The sequence below is a fragment of the Eurypyga helias genome, unplaced genomic scaffold, assembly GCF_000690775.1.
Source record: "Eurypyga helias isolate BGI_N326 unplaced genomic scaffold, ASM69077v1 scaffold21815, whole genome shotgun sequence".
Classification (NCBI taxonomy): Eukaryota; Metazoa; Chordata; class Aves; order Eurypygiformes; family Eurypygidae; genus Eurypyga; species Eurypyga helias.
Genome location: NW_010253719.1, coordinates 24,685 through 38,555, shown reverse-complemented (window position 1 = coordinate 38,555; position 13,871 = coordinate 24,685). Strand labels below are relative to the sequence as shown.

General features: G+C 48.7%; 1 protein-coding gene across 1 annotated transcript in view; it reads right to left on the bottom strand.

The window, feature by feature from the left end:
• Positions 1–2,172: 2,172 nt before the first annotated feature.
• Positions 2,173–13,871, bottom strand: part of ABAT (4-aminobutyrate aminotransferase) — a 28,212-nt gene continuing 16,513 nt past the window's right edge. The window contains exons 5-15 of the mRNA XM_010152766.1: positions 13,191–13,240; positions 9,922–10,002; positions 9,397–9,489; positions 8,959–9,021; positions 7,853–7,916; positions 7,034–7,182; positions 6,035–6,172; positions 4,629–4,796; positions 3,741–3,887; positions 3,214–3,325; positions 2,173–2,527 (exon numbers count right to left, since the gene is read on the bottom strand). Coding sequence (XP_010151068.1) covers positions 2,406–2,527; positions 3,214–3,325; positions 3,741–3,887; positions 4,629–4,796; positions 6,035–6,172; positions 7,034–7,182; positions 7,853–7,916; positions 8,959–9,021; positions 9,397–9,489; positions 9,922–10,002; positions 13,191–13,240 — 1,187 coding nt within the window. The 3' untranslated portion in view covers positions 2,173–2,405. The remainder of the gene's footprint in view (positions 2,528–3,213; positions 3,326–3,740; positions 3,888–4,628; positions 4,797–6,034; positions 6,173–7,033; positions 7,183–7,852; positions 7,917–8,958; positions 9,022–9,396; positions 9,490–9,921; positions 10,003–13,190; positions 13,241–13,871) is intronic.

Sequence of the window (13,871 nt, the reverse complement as noted above, 5' to 3'; positions counted from 1 at the left end):
TTGGGGGAGTTCTTTTCCCCGTTTCTTCCTCGTGTGCACTGAAACCTCTGCCTCTCAGTGGACTGGCAGATCCAGGTAAGTAAAATTGCCATTTAAGTGCCCGGGCTAACCCTGATTTACTATGCATTTGTGATGAGCTTTTCCTGATGATGGCTCCGCTGTTTTCCTTTCAGGCCGAGCCGTGCGGCACAGCACTATCGGAAGGAAGAGGACGTGCTCCTCGGCTTGGACGCCCTGGCAGCAACAGGCAGCGGGGTGTACACACACAGCGTGGGTTTCGGAGGCTTAACGTCCTGAGAGTGCCTGTGGTGAGGTTCAGGCATGTACCGGGTGTCAAATAAAACCCCCTGGAGAAGTTCAATTATAAATAGTTTATTTAAGGATATTAATTACACATGAGATGTCATTTTTCTTATCGATCGGCGTAGTTACTAGGTACACCATGAAGTGCAGTTAAGTACTTGTTTAAACATTTATTTGGCACTGTCCACAGTATGCTGTAAACAATATCAACGTTATATGCTTCGGCTGCAGGGCTTCCTATGTGTTCTCTAACATGGTTTCATCAACATGTTGTACACAATTATACAGTTACTGAGTGTCAGTAAAAATTATAAAAACACCTAGAGTATTCATAATAAAAGTGACGATGCGGTAAGACTTCGAATTACTGGGTCTTTGTTTCTGTAAAAGTACAAGACTCGCTAGAGACATTTACTAGAACCTACTGCACTGATATGTGGAATGAACTAATTCCCAAAACGCTGTCAAATACAGCTCTTGGTTTGGCTTTCCTCTTGCTGATCGCACGCTTGGGAGGACAGCGACGACAAGGAGGTTTGGTTGAACACCAGTCCTTCCCCGCATTTCTACAGCCTGCGACCCAGCACCTGCTCAGGTTCTGACCGGCTGGTACCGGAGTTCTGCTCCTGCAGAGCGGCTTACAGCAATCCCATTATTTTTAAGCTAGCAGAAGTGAGTGTACTCGAGTTTCCCAATACCAACGTGCCAAACCAGGGGAAACTGTGATTACAGACACTTCTGAGAGCAGGTAAGACACCTTTCACGTTTTGATAGCTGTATGGAACATGGAAGTCTTAACTGCTGTCTCTTACTCTGTGCTTAAAGATCGTGGTCCGGTCCTAATGGGGCAACTGCAAAGTCCATTGTGGTCCCTGTTTTTTGGTGCACAAGATGAAGTTAAACTTGGTAAGCAAATTCCAGATTCGCTAGCCAGGAGAAAGAAAACCTAAAGGGCACCAGACCTAGTTCAGGTCGGCCTTAAGGAAACAGCAGAGTCGTCCAAAACAAATCTCTGAAGAGAAACCCATTAATCAACTGTTGACACTTTTTGATCCTGTGGCTTTGCAGAACATTTCTGAAGCCTGAATGAACTATTAGAACAAAAATAGCATTCCTGTGCATTGCAACTGTGCAGTCAGGCCTGGGCCTTGACCGCAGTAGCTCTGCTGTCAGGTCACGGCTGAGGTCAAGCAGTGCTGCTGCAGGTGTACCTCAAGGGTTGATGTAGGACTTGTAATAGACAAATTCATGGCTACTGCGTGTTACGGGCAAGTGGTGAAATAATCTCAGGTCATTGGGGACTGCTGGCAGAGGTGGGAATACTGTGCTTCACGATTCCCTAAGCTTTATCAAATTACATACTTCAGGGTGTAGTTTTCTCTGTACAAATCTGATTGTAAGAGAAGTCAGAAGTTTTAAAATCCAGGATGAGGAGAAGTACAAGGATTCCAGTTCCACTCGGAGCGCTGCACACGTGGCGGCGTGCAGTCGTGCCGCTGACGCGGGGTGTGGAGGCTGAAGGCCCCGCGGGCATAGAGTAGCTGATGGCATCCCGATCCAGTTGGTATGGCAGACGTCTGGGTTTGGGGGAATAAAGCTGGAAATTATTCTGTAAAACACGGTACTTGGCAGTGGGGGAAAGCAGAGCTTTCCTTTGAACACCTGTTTGATTCCAGCTACTATCAGAGAATGGCACTTCCTGTCTGGCAGGCGGGGCCGTCAGTGCTCCGTACGCGGTGCCTGCTGGAGCGCAGGAGCGCGTCTGCCGGGATTACCCGTGACAAGGGGCTGTACCAGCTCCTGTTTAGGCAAACAAATAGGGCCATGAGTGTCGAGAGGACTCTGCAACTGATGGGACCCGAGCCAGGAGATGCTGGGCCACAGCCTCTACAAAAGGCAGCGTGGGACAGCTGCACGTACCCGTGGGTGGCCAGTACCGCTGCTCTGCCGGGGCCGCGCCTGCGTGGAGCAGCTTGCCTCAGGCAGGATTACAGACAACACAAACCTTAGTTTATGACTTTACACTGAGCTTGTAAGTAGAGAGACATGAATTAATGCAAACTAATTTCATCGTCAGCCGTTCAGTGCGAGGGAACTGCTTTTTACTTGAAGTTTGCCAAGATGTCACTGAAAATGTTCAGAAAGAGGTGCGCGTGGTGATCCTTGAAGATCAGTGTTGGCCGAAAACGGATCGATCTGTCGCCACAGCCTCCCAGCACAACGCCTACAACGAACAGAAGAGCTGTTCTACTCATTTCCATCTTTGCCAAGGACCCAGAAAACGCAGGTCTCTGAGGTTCACTTCACTGGGGGGAGTGGGGAGTGGAACGGAAGGTCCCTGGATCATTGCTAACCACGCAACGATACAGTACGTAGTTGGTGGTGGTGCAAAGGGGCCTTGAGCTCCGCAGCAGCTCAGAACAGAGACCGTTAGGCTTCAGGTCACGAGGTTTCCCGATACCTGGGGGTTCTCTACAGCTGGGTGAGCGTCCTGCATGCAGCTGTACATCTGTGCCCATTCAGGCAACTCACTGTATTTCATTCTTAGGCATTCCATAAAATTCATGGGGGTTTTTTCCCTGTATTTTCCCGAGTGACAGTTGGCACTAACTTTCTTCTGCCTTTTGTGATCTGTTTCTAGAAGTAACCATGCCTAGGTGCACCTCAGGTCACCGCCAAGGAATATGCAAGTGATGCCACACAAACTCACGCCAACGTCCAAGCTAAACGTGTACACTGCTACGGGCTGGAAAATACAAGGATTTCCGAAGTCTAAGTACAGCTTTGTCCATAATTTCACCTCTGACCTCTGATACTGTAGTACACACCACCGTATGAAAAGGGAAAGTGTGCGTGTTACACGTGCTGCTGTTTGTCACTTGAACGTAACCCCCCCCCGAACTTTCTCACCTTTGTTTCTGGCTATGGTAATTAACTTGTTCCTAGTGGCATCGTTTGGAGTGTCGAACGAACAGAACGTTCCTCTCCCTCTCACTCTGCTGATAAGGTGGGGGTAACGAGCCTGCAAAGAGAGGTGAGGAAGCATGGGTGCTCGCTGCTGCGCGATGGCAGCTGGTGGTGAGCTCGCTCTGCCCGGCGTTCCGCTGTGGACACCCCGCCGCCTCCCCGTCCCGGTCTGGCGGAGGGAAGCCGTGGCACGGGCTGGGTTTCTCATGGAACCTCGTGCCCTCTTCACCCCGTTCTGACAATGCTCTGAGTGGCCGCAAATGGCAGAGCCCAGCAGCGGCCGGTTCTGCTCGCGGAGCAACAGCTGAGCAGGGAGTGAGAATGAATTTGTGCCCCTGAGCCGGGTCACGTAACATCTTACTTGCAGCCTCCTGCAGCGAGTGTAAAGTCTGAGTGTTTAAACTGGGTTAGGCCCGATCTTACCTGATCAGGAAATTTCTCCTTACCCACAGTCCCTCCAGAGGTTTTACCTGTAAATCCAGCAGCCCCGTCAGCAGTGCCTTCCCAGCGTGGGTTGCGTTGTTTAGAAGGTCTTCTCTTTTAATAACCTTAATGACTTCAGCAAGCATAAGGTTCTTGGATGGATCTCCGAGCCAGGTATTAAAAATCCGGTAAGGCTTGGGAAAGGGTGGAGACAGTTATGGAACATGTTAACAGGCAAATCACTGTCATCAAGAGAAGCAAGCCATCAAACTGGTAATGCAAACAGCTGGGGTATGAAAAAGCACGCCTTGATCTCACCAACCCCCTCTTTTTTTGTTGTAAGAGCAAGTTACAGCTGCCCTGCTGAGCAGGAACAAAGGGCAGCTGCTTTATGCTCCCAGGGTAGCACCTTCTGTCCTGCTGCTCCCACACCTCACTGAAACATGGCCATAGATGAAGGTGTCCCTGCCTGTGGCAGGGGGGTTGGAGCTGAATGATATTAAGGTCCCTTCCAACCCAAACTGTTCTGCGAGTCTATGACACGGCAATCAGCATCATCTGTACAGGTTTTGCATGCCAGTTTTATCTTCTGCTCCTTAAATTAATGTTTTTCCCATTCATTACACCTAAAACATTGATGGGAAGAAGAAATCTTGCTGCCAGAATCCATAATGCTGACACAAGCTCTGAAGAGACCAAGTTGCCCTACAGAAAAGGTGTCAGTTTGGGGCTGGATTTGGTACAAGTTTAGTTCTCCGCTCCCTCCCACCACCTTTATGACCTTGGGGACTGACAGCAACGGGAACAGAAGTGAAGCAGCACAAAACAAGCATCTGTGAACCAGCAGCTCCACCTAGCTGAACCTGCGTTACTGAAGGAAAGCATCCCCCTGGACATCACTTAGCACAGAGTTCGAGCTTCCTTAGCGGTCTTACAGCATTCGGCCTGAACTCCTCCTTGTGGAAGAATCCTCCCGTCATCATCTTCTTACTGAACGTTACCACATCAGCCGGGTCGTCCAGGCCCCAGTGTTCATGCGCCCAGAATTTCCCCGTGCAGCCACCTCCCGTCTGCACCTCATCCACCAGGAAGGCACAGCCGTGCTGCGGAGACAGGCGTGAAGAGCAGGGAATGTGAGCCCCCAGTGCCACAAGGAAAACACCTCCCTCAGTGAACGGGTGCAAGCCCAGGACACGCAACAGCCCCCGTCCCAATGCCACTCCCTCCGCGTTAGGTTTCACAGTTAAAAATTCAGCTATTTTTTCAGAAGGGCACTAGAAACGCATTTTCTACCTAAATTCACAGAGTATATGTTTTTATATAGTCTTCAGCATTTCTAGAGGATACCTGAAAACATCTGGGAGGAGTCTGGGCGTCATTTTTAAAGCCTCTGGGGGAAGCAGAACGTCGTTTCTGGGAGTTTTGTTTGTTTTAAATACAAACTCTCTGTCTCCAGTCTGAGTCAGGCATTTGTGGCAGAGGCAATACCAGGAGCATGAGCTGCTCACTCAAGGGGCCTAAAATGATCTGAACAGCTGCCTTTTCAGACGAGTCTGCTGGGAGAGCTACTCGTTTTACCTGGCAATGTGGTTTTTTTTTAATGTGAAGGACTGTTAGCTTGCAAGTTTTGGGACCAAGCACAATCATGATACTGTAATTAAAACCAACTGGCAAATACTGCTGGCAGCATCTCGTTTTAGACAAGGCAACCCGTTTCACCTTGTTGACTCTTATCTCCCTGCATGAGCAGCTGTTAAATTGGGAAAACTGCTTCTCTCATGGCAGAACGGAACTTTCCAAATGTCACTTATGCTCCTCTGTCAGCACATAAATGTTCTGAGTGTGAAAAAAGCAGGGACTAGGCCTTACTCAGTCATCACTCCCAGACAGGTAACGTCACAGTATCAACATATTCAATGTCCTTTTCATTGTTTTACTGAAACATCAGTACTTATGGTTGGACTCGGTGTTTCAAGGGTTTTTTTTTGCAATTAAAAATTATGTCAAGAAAAAAAATTACCTTTTCCAAACCTGTCTCTTGACACTGTCTGATCCCCGTCAAGAGATGGGCATTATAATTTACCGAACACTGCCGTGAAAGCCACAGTTAATGAGTCAGAGTCATTTCTCTCTTACTTAGACATCAGAGGAACATTTCTGGACTGAGGAAAGCACGAGGCGTGGGAGAGGAAGTACTGTGCTGACAAGGGGCTGCTCCACGGCACTGCCCCAAGGAGGCCTGCGAAGCTCAGCGTGCCTGGGGCAGGGGGAGCCTCCGGAGACACCAACCAGCGTTGGCACGTTTGGCCACCACTGAGCCAACCGTGAACCACTGGATTACCTTCCTGGCGATGTCTCGTAGCTTTCTGAAGAAGTCATCCGAAGCATGATTGTCCCCACCCTCTGACTGTATCGGCTCTACAATGATGCCAGCCACAATCTTCTTCTTTTTCCTGTACTTTACAATCAGGTCTTCCACCTGTAAATCAAACATTCATGGTACATTCTCCTCTTAGGACATGTTCCTCCCAGAAAGATTACATCTCAGCAACAGAACTCTGACTTTTCATAGACATTCCTGGCTGTAAGGCGCCAGGAAGTGTGAGGAATTAACAAGTAGCTCCTCAGGACTTAAGGCTGCCCTCTTGTTCCTGAGTAACGCTTACGCTTAAATCATTTCCCTAAGTTTCCAAAGGGTGCTGGGAAGCCAGTTCACAGGCTTTCAAAGACAGCGTTAGCCTTTTTTTCTTTTAAGTAATGGCTTTAAGTCTTTGGGTTAATTTTTTGCATCACAGTTTCCCCACCCAAGCGACTGCGGAGCAAACACAGGGAAACAATTTCCTGTGCCCTCCGTTCTCCCTGCAGGTAGGCAGGTTTGAAGGAGAAGCCGCTGGGATCAGCTCTGCCCAGCCCAGCGCTGCCGTGCTCCCTTCAGCACGCCCCAGCCCCTTCTCCGCAGCCGCCGACACGGCTGCAGACAGCGCGCTGCTGCGCTTCCAGCCACAGGGCACACCATGCCTGCATCCCCACCACCGGCAAGGGACCGGATCCCAGTGAGCCCAACAGGGAATCCCACGGTTCTGGTATGCGGAGACGCTTTGCCTCCCCCTTTGACACTTCCCTTGGGTGTGATTCCTGCTTCTGACCTCTGATTCCCAGTTAGCTGGCTGTTCTGAAAGGCAGGGCCAAACTGCTGGCCGTAAACAACAGTGAATGCCGTTTTAATCACATGCTGTTCCGACCCCTGAAAACACCCTCTTAGTGAAAAGCAGCTAATCCTACCAACACTGCTCCTTACTTCAAAACAAAACCAACAGAAAGCTGCCAGGGAAGTTTTTACCTCCTCTAAACAGCGGGCTTCTTCCTGTTGATTCTCTTTCACAAAGTCTTCCAGAGGATACTTTAGCCTTGGAAATGGAGCAATAGGCCAGTCCAGCGATGGAATGTCCAATTTGTGAATTGCTTTAGAGTGAGTTGTAGCTAAGCAACCTAAACACAGAAAAGCAAAAATTAAAATAATACCCGTCCAGGAACAATGCAGGAAAAGAGCTACCGAGAGGTGAGAAATCGCCTGGCACCAGGACTGCAGCATTTCTTAATTGCTCTATCATTTTACTGTGTTTTCCAAAATATTGGGTAAGTGGGTTTAGTCAAGCTTTAGTGGGTTGCTCTAGGTTTTAAGGATCAGCTTCCACATTCACTGTTCCAAACAGGAGAACCTCTGTCGCTCCGAGCAGGTTGCTGAGACAGGTGGGTTTCACCTGTCCAAAGCTCAGCTACAGCACTCCTGGGTAACGTGTTCAGAAGAGGGATTGAGCCAGAACCGTAAAAATGAGTGACATCCCTGTAGATCGCTGCGGTGATTCTACCCCGGGAGTTAGGCTGTTACTAGGATGGACAGGAAATATGGATTCGGAATGAAAATAAGAGACCTAGAAGTAAATTTTCCAAAAACAGAACATCCACTCCCATGTCACTCCAAGGTTCTGTTCCAGTTCTGCTGGGGCTTCCCCGGCCAACCCCCCATTCACCGACAGTGTCTCCACGGGCACCACCGGCACTGTGTGTCGGAGGCGAGTCCGTGTCGGGAAGGGGCAGTGAGACGGCAGCAGCTAAGCGGGGACGGGAGCGGAGGGGTTGCCGGCAGCACTTTGCTTACCCAGGGTCCTCCCGTGGAAGCCGCCCATGAAGGAGAGCATGGCGTAGTCCGGGCAGCCGGGGGGCTGCGGGCAGAGCAGAGGTGGGGGTCAGCGTGATGCGCAGGCAGGTGGTCCTGCTGCCCGCCCCACACCACCCAGGCACAGACCCACGGCCGGCCGGCCGGCACCTCTCAAACCTGTACCCTCCCCCAGCGGTAAAGAGAACTTGGGCACTCAGCTCCAGGAGGAATCCCAGTGTTTAGGGAGCTAAACTCGGACCAGGGTGATCATTATTTTATGAGTCTTTGGTCATTTATAAAATTCCTGCTCCGTCCGGTCACGCTGTGCCTTCCTTCTGTTTGTACCAGCACAACCCTCTGTCTGACCATGCTGGAAGCAACTCCAGAATCCCAAAAGTCATTCTGAAGGTGAACGAACCAACCAAAAAACCCTGCAAGAGCCCTCCACATTCTTAAAGCCGAGGGAGTTCCCTAGTGCCACATGAATGAGCTGAACGCTTGTCACTACAGACCTGCTAGCCATCAGGCTGCGACCAGCAGGTTATTCATCTCCAACACGTTTATCTCGAAGAAGAGATTCAATACTCTGGTTTTTGCTACCGTTGCATATTAAGATTTCTGACTGGCGAGAGCCAGACTCCCTCGGTTGAGGATGAACAGAACTTCAGAGGTTTATCAGCTGCATCTCCATTTCCTCCTCCTGCCCGCTGCTAACACTTAGTCAAATTTTAACCCACCCTTTGATCAGTTTTAAGCCATAAAATTACAACTTCTGAGAAAAATAGTAGAAGATCTGTTGTTAATTGTAAACACTTCCATGTATTAATGATCTCCATGGACACATCCATCACGTGGGCCCCTCCCTAGGAAATGATACCTCATAAAAAAAGGGAGATCTTCCCAAGATTCACAGCTGGGAAGGATGCAAAAGAATACATGCAGCAGGTCTTGATGTTTGTTGGGAGCAGTTTGTATTTTACCATTTCCTAAATTTATAAACCCAAGATTTCACTTCAGAGACAGTAAAGCCAATTTTCCCTCCCAATCTTCCTTTGTACACCCAACCCAACGGTACATCTGCAGGTGTGGCAAAGAATGAACGTTACCTGGTTAATCATGCAAGATTCCAGTTCCTCTTTTGTGACACTATTATGGCCCCTCTCCTTGTTCTGGAAAAATAAAACCCAAAAAACCAGTACACACCACCAACAGCCCAACAGCCAGTTTCGCTGCAGTTGTAACATTTATGGCCCAGACACAAATGAGTCGTGCTGGTGCCCCAGATCAGAGCCCGCGACCGCACCGACTGCAGTCTGGAAATTACAAAGAAAAGGACATAAAGAAAATGCAAAGCTGTGCCAGTGTATGAAGTGACAGCTCAGATGAATGCTTTTTAATACAGATTCTGCACCAGGTTGACTGTAACATCACGAACAAGACACCCTCCAAGCCTTCCCTGGTTTCACACTAACAGTTCTGCTGATGAATAAATACTCGTTTCTACATCTAAAGCTAAAAAAACCCCAGCTTAGTATTTTACTCACTCTGTACCACATAAATATTGCTTTAAAGGCATTTTCGTTAGAGCAGGATCCGCAAGACATGGTGATCACCTGCGGCAGGCCCTTCGGAGCCACCTGGCAACAAAGGCAGAGAATTACCCCAGGGTATTAAGCACAAGTTACAGTGCAAAACGATGCTAATACTGATCTGTCCTTCGGATCATCGGCTTCAGTGCAATGGGAGACCTGTCTAGGGTGAGGAAAGCCACTTTCAGCTGCAGCTGAGGGGGCTCAGCCCAGTGTCACCCCAAGGATCTTCACGTTTAAATCCAGGCAGAGAGAAGCCACTTCCTCCCCTCTCTCTCTCTTACGAAAGCGCAGTGAACAGAAGTCAGTGAAAATGTGTTTTCTTCTCAGTTCTTGAAAGCAGGACGAAGAGGCAGTATGTGTGTAGGGCAGACACGTGGGAAGAGGGCTCATCTGTAACGTTCCTACCAAAATCCACATCGGCCCCCGATACACCCGAACGCAGCACACGGAAACTCATCACCGCTGTCTCTAACTTACCGATAACAAAGATTCCTTCAGTCTTTCTGCAAAGTTCTCCGGAGGTAAAATCCCTAGGGCAGGTCTGTTGACAAAAGTGCTCTGCAAAGACAAAGGAAGAGAAACTGTTAGGTTTTACTTCCATGTGAAAAACATACTGATATCAAGGCAGTTCCATTTCATTCTAATTACAAATAACAAGCACCAGCCAGAAATCTGTAGTCACGTCACGAGGAGTTTTCAAACCACAGGGTAATATTCATGTCTTAGAATAGGTTTTTCTGTCCAATCCTTAATACTTTATTATTGCAGGAGACCTTAGAAAAGGTGAATGTTAACCAACACTGACATTTCTTCTTCAGTACTGCCGTCTGAGTTGCTCAATCTCCATTTTCCTTATGCACAGGAAATACACGTTAAAATCTTGATTGCTTCCCTCAGTTTGAGCAGCTAAATCTACATGAAGTTCCAGCAGCAGCATGTCCTTACTGAGCTTCTAGAGAGAGAGTGTCAGAATGCTGTGGTTACAAACAGCCCCCAGGTAGTACTGCGGTGGGATTCGGGGGAACAAGACAAAGGTAAAGGTCAAGGAGAGGGGCTGCGTCTGAGACAGGTCACGCACGCAGGGGTCAGCACCGCCATAAACCAGATTCCTGACAAAGACGCTTGTGCACACAGGCCTCGCTACTGGGCAGCACCTGTTCAGCCAAGCTGAAGAAGGTTGGCCGTGGCGAAACTCCTGTTTGCAGCGTCTGTTCTCACGGCGCGTGCCGAGCTGCCGGCAAACGCCGCCTGTTGCCCTCCGTCACCCTTCGCGCTGCCGCAGCCCGAGTTACGGCTACTGCCGTTGGGCGTCGCGGCAGATTTCCAGCTTCCCAGTCTTCTCCTTGGGGGGTTTTGAAGACCCCAGACAAAGCCTGAGCAACCTGGTCTGGTCTCACAGCTGAGCCTCCTCGAGCAGGGGTGTGGGCAAGAGACCACCCGCCCACACTGCTGCTTCTAAAGAGCAGCCCTGGAAACCCCCTCCCGTCTCCCCAGTCCGCTAACGGAGACGAATTTGGCATGTTCATGCAGTTAATTTAAATTAAGTGTCAAGGATTAAAATTGATTCATCATGGCTCTTGGGTCTTTGTAGGTAATCTGATTGAATTCACAATGTGCTACTTTTTATTTTAAATTAAATTTGCTCAGCAAAGGACAAGCTCAATAAATCTGCCAGCTGCAAAGCAGCATTACTTGTCCTTTTGTTTGTTCGTTGGTTGCAACGAGATCGTTGAAATTATAGGCTGAGCTTCAATGACTTATGTCTTTATGGGTCTCGCGAGGGGACAGACTGCCTCCCCAAAACGTGTGTTTTCAGTGCAACTGGAGCTGGCACATCTGTCAGCACCCTTCAGTCTGTTTCCCCAGGACACGGACCCATTCACTCTGATGTGTGGAGCACAGGAAAAGGTGCGAGTGGTCACACTGGACCTGCAAGAACGCTCCCATCAGAATTCCCAGGGAACACCGGGTATTGCACAAGACACAACGGAGTATGAGCTAGGAGTCTGCAGCTTGTGCAAGCCTGTCACTTCCTAAACAACGTTTGTTCCAATGGGCTCAGGCTCAAAAAGGAACCAAAGGAAGGATGATACTGACACATTAACCCAAGGCTTCGGTTTAGTACATATGAGAAGATTTGACTTTCCATCTCCATTTAGAAGTTTATTTTCATACAAAGTTGGAGTTATGAGCCCATCAATTTGTTATGGATTTGATTATGGGCTGTCACGGTCAGCTGACACATTCGCTATTAAGCAAAAAGCGTGTTACTCTTTCTTTCCTCTTTCCCAAGAACTGGGCTTGTTCAGCCTGGAGAAGAGGAGGCTCCCAGGAGACCTCATTGCAGCTTTCCAGTATCTGAAGGGCCTACAAGGGTGCTGGGAGAGGACTTTTTACAAGAGCCTGTAGTGATAGGACAAGGGGTAATGGGTATAAATTGAAAACAGGGAGGTTTAGATTAGATATCAGGAAGAAATTCTTCACAGAGAGGGTGGGGAGGCACTGGAACAGGTTGCCCAGAGAAGCTGTGGATGCCCCATCCCTGAATGTCTTCAAGGCCAGGCTGGATGAGGCTTTGAGCAACCTGGTCTAGTGGAAGGTGTCCCTGCCCATGGCAGGGGGGTTGGGACTGGATGATCTTTAAGGTCCCTTCCAACCCTAACCATTCTGTGATTCTATGATTCGTTGTTAGTGAGACACTCCGTGCTGAGGGAAACAGCTCAGCAGCATCAAGCAGCTACCGAGCGCCTGCTCTTACGGCCGGCCGCGCGGTACCGCCACAACAGAGCTGGGGCTCCAGCTGCTGCCAGGCGCCAGCCCACACCCCTCTGCTGCCAGTCCTGTCACACCTCGCTGGCCTCGCCACCGCCAACTGGGCAGCGTGGATCCGCTACCGGTCTGCAGAAGCAGGGTTTGAGCACTGACGTCAGTACGACCAGCATGGACCTGCTGAGCTGCAGTCGGAGGCAGTGAGCTCGGTTCGTCCCCATACTGTGTACGCAAGCTACGGTGCCAAAAAAGTTACAGTTTAAAAACCTGCACACCATCATTATGGAATCCAAAACTTCTGTTCAAGCAGCCGAAAAATAAAGCTCGAAATAGAATGAAACTTCATTTCACTAACTTCCATAATTTAATCCAGGTTATTTCCAATCACTACCAGCACACCGTTAGGGAAAGCAAGAAGATACCTCATTTAAGAAGCAGTTACTCTGGCTAGAAATAATCCTGTCGCTCTAGTCTATGATTTTAATTTTTCAAGGATATGTCAGTGGTTTAGTCAACTTTGTACCAAGGAGATGGGAACCAGCCACCATCCATCTCACCCAAAAAACCCCAACCCCCCAGAAAAACCACTGACAGCATTCCAGATTTAGGGCACCATTTTCATATTCAGAATACGATATTCTCCCTCAAGACTTGCGCTTGCTTTCAGGCTCAAAAACCTTCACTCGAGATCATTGCTATAATGACTAATTGGAAACACCCTGCTTGAACGAGGATTTAAAACTGGCTGCAAACACACCAAGTGTCTGCATCACCCAAATGTTTACTTCTTGTAAAGCTTCACAGAGTTTCTGGTGGCGTAAACACCACCAAGCTCTTTCAATCTCTTGAGAAAAAAAGAAAGCAGCTCCTACCATACTTTAAATTGAGTCATTAAGCAATCGTTATCAGTTTAATAAAAATAAAGATTGCCACCAGGAGGGAGAAGACCTGAGTACTTAATGTTTTAATTCACTTACCAAGTTCTGTGGCTGCTGTAGAAGCTTTATCAGAGAGGGATGGCTGTAACCTAATTAAAAAGAACAAAGACACAAACCAGTTACTTCTATCTGGTTTCACTAAACCAAGGTGAAGCATAACCTAGAGAATAACCTTAACCTAATGTCTAACTCTGTGTAACTCGTGTGTGTTTTAACCAGGAATAACAGAACTCCTTCTGACGTAGGACAAACTTCTCTTCTTTCACAAACTACGTTAGCTGGAACTTTGGTCCAAACTTTTGTGTCAGGCAACAGCAAAACATGTTTTAGCACTGGAAGTTAAAAACAGAACACAAAAATAAGCGAACATGATGGATCTTTTGCCTGATAGGGCCTGACTGCAACATGGGGTACTACCAAGTACGGTGGGACTGACGTTACCAAGCGCCTGCTCGCGCTCCTGTCTAGGCTTCCCACGTGCATTTGGTTTCTGAGCAGTGCAACATGGGAACCCCTCAAACATGTTTTAGCACTGGAAGTTAAAAACAGAACACAAAAATAAGCGAACATGATGGATCTTTTGCCTGATAGGGCCTGACTGCAACATGGGGTACTACCAAGTACGGTGGGACTGACGTTACCAAGCGCCTGCTCGCGCTCCTGTCTAGGCTTCCCACGTGCATTTGGTTTCTGAGCAGTGCAACATGGGAACCCCTCTCG